Raw genomic sequence first — 4,894 nt, forward strand, 5'->3', positions numbered from 1 at the left:
TTTTTTCTTCAACCATATTTGTCTTGACTTTCTTCTTCTCATTGCAAAACTTCTTAGAGTGATTGTTTTTGCCACAATAAGTGCAAGGATTGATCCTATAGCAATCTTTGTCAAGGTGAAAACAGAATAAAATGGTACAGTTTAAACCTCATGACAGATATCTCCATCGTGCAATAGTAGGGACCAGCGACACTGACTGTGGGTAAAGACCACAATATAAACATATGCTCTCACACATATATCCATGCACACACACACAATTAGCATCCATACCAAAGTCTTTGTACTGAGTTTCTGTCAGCATTCCAGCGGTGAAGGGCGCACTCAGCCATGGCAGAGGCTAGCACTACAGGAGAAAACTAATTAGTAAGTAGTCCACACTCTCTTCATTAGAGTATATAATTTTAGTATCTCCAAAACCAGCATTTGCAAGCAAAAAAGCTTAGAAAAGATCAACTGATAGGGCAAAGCGCCTCTAAAAAGTGAAGCATAACAGCAAGGACGAGCTTCTAAGGCATGCGACATCCCCACTGATGTCATATCACTTCCAACATGTGCTCTCATACATCAGGAAACATTATACTTTGCCTCCACAACAATACAAAGCAATGAAAATGATGGATACAATGGACATCTTAATATCCTAAGTATAAAATTTCTTGAAATGTGTGCTGTTGCATATCCTCTACTTCTTATGCATGTGCGGCATTCGTCCCTGACAGGTTAGAAAGCCCAAAAGCTATGGCCAATTTCTCTGCATGTTCTCTTGATGCAGGTTTCTTCTTATATAAACTAGAGCTCAAGACCATATTTAGATGTGGCACATGTCCTTTGCCCATCAGCCGTGATATCAAGGTTTCTAGTATTGTTGAAACTTCTTTACTTTGTTTGTCTCCCACAGCAAATTCATGTACCTTCTTGTTCACCTCTATCAAAGCAATTGCAGGTTTTTTCGTTGCTCCTGACTGTTTCCTTAGCCCCTCTATTACACATGCATCATCCAACCTGCCAGCAGTTGAATAGATGTTTGCCATGAGCACATAAGAAGCAGCAGATTCTGCATTCATCTGGACGAGTTCGTGAAAACATCTCAATCCCAGCTTTGCTTCCCCATAAGCTTTGCAGGCGCTGAGCAAAGCTTTCCACGTCTCTTCAGAAGGAGAACATCCCATGGTGTCGAGAAATTTCTCAGCCTCATACAGAAGTCCTGATCGTGCAAGAAGGTCAACCATGCAAGTATAGTGATCTATTGTTGGTTTGATACCATATTCTTCTCTCATGAGCTTGAAATACTCCTGGCCCTTGCAGACCCACTTCATATGGCTGCAGGCCGTAAGTAGACATGTGAATGTTATTTCATTCGGCTTCACATTATCCCGTTGCATGCCATCAAAGCATTGTTCAGCCAAGTCACCCTCATGGTTGATGCTATATCCTTTTATCATAGCATTCCATGATACGACATCATGAACAGACAGCTTGTCAAAGACTTCACATGCCTCTGAAAGTGAAGCACATTTAGCATACATATCTATCAACGTGCTGCCAACAAAAATATCTCCTTCAAAACCCCTTTGTGCAACCTCAGCATGTAGTTGACGTCCCTTGTCTATAGCTCCCATGCTTCCACTGGCTTTCAAGGCACAAGCAAATGTGACAGCATCTGGAGGAACACCCTCTGGTTGCATCTGTTCAAAACATTTCAGCGCTTCTTGACAAAGTCCATGTTCAGCATAACCCGAAATGAGTGCATTCCATGACACGACATTTTGATTTGGCAGCTTGCCAAACACTACCTGTGCTTCTGCAAGTAGGCCAAATTTGGCATAAACATCGACCAAAGTGCCACCAATAAACAGATCTCTTTCAAATCCTTTTTGTACGATCTCAGCATGTATTTCTCGGACCTTATCTGCAGCTCCTATGCTGCCACAAGCTTTCAAGACACAAACAATAATGGCAGCAGTTGGAGAAACACCCTCCAGTTGCATGTGTTCAAAACATATGAGCACTTCTTGACTACATCCATCTTCCACATACCCTGCAATCAATGCCTTCCATGACACAACATCCCGAGTTGCCAGTTTGTCAAAGACTTCCCATGCCTCTAAAATTGATCCAAGTTTGGCATACGTGTCGACCAAAGTGTTGCCAAGAAAAAGATCTTCTTCAAATCCCTTTTGTGCAATTTCAGCATGTATCTCTCGTGCCTTGCCTATGTCCCAGATGCTGCCACAAGCTTTCAAAAGGCAAACAAATGTGACAGCATTCGGAGATATGCCTTCCAATTGCATCTGTTCATAATAACTCAGGGCTTCCTGACCAGATTCATGTTCAGCATATCCTGCAATTATTGCGCTCCATGACACAACATCTCGACCTGACAGCTTCTGAAAGATGGCATGCGCCTCTGAAAGTGCACCACATTTGGCATACATATCGACTAGACTGTTGCTGACAGAAGGATAAGTTTCAAATCCTTTTTTTGCAATCTCAAAATGTATTTCTTGTCCCTTGATTATGTCTCCTATGATGCCACAAGCTTTCAGGGCACAAACAAATGTGACTGGAGCTGGTGACACACCCTCCATTTTCATCTGTTCGAAATGTTTTAGTCCTTCTAGACTATATCCATGTTCAACATATCCTGCAATTAATGCATTCCATGATACAACATCTCGCACCAGCAGCTTGTGAAAGACTTCTCGTGCCTCTTCAAGTGAGCCACATTTGACATACATGTCAATCAAAGTGCTTGCAACAAAACGATCACTTTCAGATCCCTTGCATGCAATTTTGGCATGTATTTCTCTACCCTGGCTTATGGCTCCAATGCTCCCACAGGCTTTCAAGACACAAAAGAATGTGACACGATCCGGAGATATGTCCTCCAGCTGCATCTGTTCGTAATATTTCAGCGCTTCTCGACCAAGCCCATGTTCAACAAGTCCTGCAATCAGTGCACTCCACGACACAACATCACGAACTGGCAGCTTGTCAAATACTCCCCGTGCCTCAGAAAGGGAGCCACATTTGGTATACATATGGACCAAAGTGTTACCGACAACAACACCTTTTTCAAATCCCTTTAGTATGATCTCAATGTGAATATCTCGGCCAGTTCCCATGTCTTTCAGCCTAGCGGAAGCTTTTAATAGCGCCACAAGTGTATACGTGCTAGGATCTACACCATCCTCTTGCATCCGCTGGTACAGGTTTAGAGCATGCTGCGTTTGACCACATTGGGCACAGCCTTGTATTAGAGAAGTCCATGAACGCTCATTCCTATGGACCAACCTGCTCAAAGCCTGCTGAGCAGCGGCCACACTTGAACAATCCACAAACATTGGAACCATGAACTTCCCAACAGCTCTATGAGCTTCCAGCCCATTATTACAAATGTGAGCATGCACACGCTTGGCATACGCCAGAGATTTTTTTTCCCTGCACTTCTGCAAGGAACAAATGAGGTTCTTGACCGAAGGCAGTTCAGCCATCCGATCGAGCATCCTGAGCGTCTCCTGTAAGCCCAGCATTTCCCAAGCACGAGCCTCTCTCGGTGGCTGTCCAAGAAGCTGGTTTTCCAGAGCCAAAGCTGGAATTGCACATATAGACGAACGTAGTCTCTCCTCCGCGGAGCCAGGCTGAGCACATCTGTTCTTGTGTTGCATGCCGACCAAAATGCTTTGTGCTCCTTGTCCTAAATCACGTTTTCTGGTTTTCCTGGGTTGCACCAGCCGTTTATCCACAGCAACATTCTAGGTGGAAATTGTGGAGCCTTGGGGCTTGTCTATCGGAATGCAGCAGAGGCAAAATGAACGAAGTAAGGCCACAATGCTCGGATAGTAGTACAGATTTAGCAGTTGCAAGACAGTTTCGTTCACTTACTTGGTTCGAGGTGGTGTTGGAGAAGGCCTGCGAAAGGCGGTAAGATGGTAATGTATGCTCCATATCTGGGAGGAGGAGCAAAGTAAGAAGAAGTCTGGCGGGGCTTGGGGAAGAAATCTTATTACGAAAAGGAAGAGGAGATCGATTGAACAGTTTGGAGGTGAAAGCGAGCAGGCATCTGCAAGGCTTCATTGTGTGAAAACTTCCTTTGTGTTATTTTTCCAGTGCCTTTGGGCCTTTTATAGATAGAGGGGTTTGACAAGCGTCCTCCATAGAGGAGTTTTACACGCTTCTACACCCCTACATCACCCCTCTAATAAGGAGGAAATCCAACTGGTAGCTGCTAATCAAATTTCACCTACCCGTGATTGTAGCAGTTGTTGCTCGAGATGCAATGGGCCCATCATGCAGTAGTTGGAGGAGCTGGCTTATTGCATAACAAATATTTGGCCGTGTGATAGTCACATATATAAGAGATGCAATGAGCTGCATGTAGTACCTGTCATTGACTGTAGGCTTTTTTGAATGTTTTGTAAGTTTCAAACTCTGTTCCATGGGAGTGGCTGCAATCTTGCAATCTGCCATATGAAACTTCTTCAGGAGACTGTCGTCGACATACTTGGGCTGACTCATAAAGGTGCTATCTGAATCTCTCCAAAACTCAATACCAAGACAATAGTGCATGAGTCCAAGATCTTTCATGTCGAACTCTACAAATAAGTCGTGTTTTAGCTTTTTGATGAAGCTATCGTTGCTTCCTGTCACAATCAGATCATCTACGTACAAAAGTGCAATAGTAATGTCTTCCCCTTGAACTTTGTAGTAGAGAGTATGATCTGCATTAGACTTCATGTATCCTAGATCAGCAAAATATTTGTCGATTCTGTAAAGAATAAGGGAGAGAGATAGGAGACTCAAGTGCAGCTTTCTTCACAACACACAAAAGAGAGAGGACACAAGGTTGGAGGGTGAAGCCTTTCTTCACTTTTGCACACAACAACAATAC

The 4,894-nt window shown here is 43.6% G+C and overlaps 1 protein-coding gene across 1 annotated transcript; it reads right to left on the reverse strand.

Moving 5' to 3' along the window:
* Positions 1 to 445: 445 nt before the first annotated feature.
* On the reverse strand, positions 446 to 4,095 carry LOC147884956 (pentatricopeptide repeat-containing protein At2g33680-like). Its single transcript, XM_087398018.1, has 2 exons — positions 3,889 to 4,095; positions 446 to 3,790 (listed from the first exon to the last, which is right to left on the reverse strand). Exon 2 carries the CDS (start codon positions 3,669 to 3,671, stop codon positions 693 to 695), a length of 2,979 nt encoding a protein of 992 aa, XP_087254144.1. The 5' UTR covers positions 3,672 to 3,790; positions 3,889 to 4,095; the 3' UTR covers positions 446 to 692.
* Between the last annotated feature and the right edge of the window lie 799 nt (positions 4,096 to 4,894).

This window comes from Dipteris shenzhenensis, chromosome 26 (assembly GCF_047967505.1).
Source record: "Dipteris shenzhenensis isolate YYH24624 ecotype China chromosome 26, Dip_SZ_1.0, whole genome shotgun sequence".
NCBI classification, from domain to species: Eukaryota; Viridiplantae; Streptophyta; class Polypodiopsida; order Gleicheniales; family Dipteridaceae; genus Dipteris; species Dipteris shenzhenensis.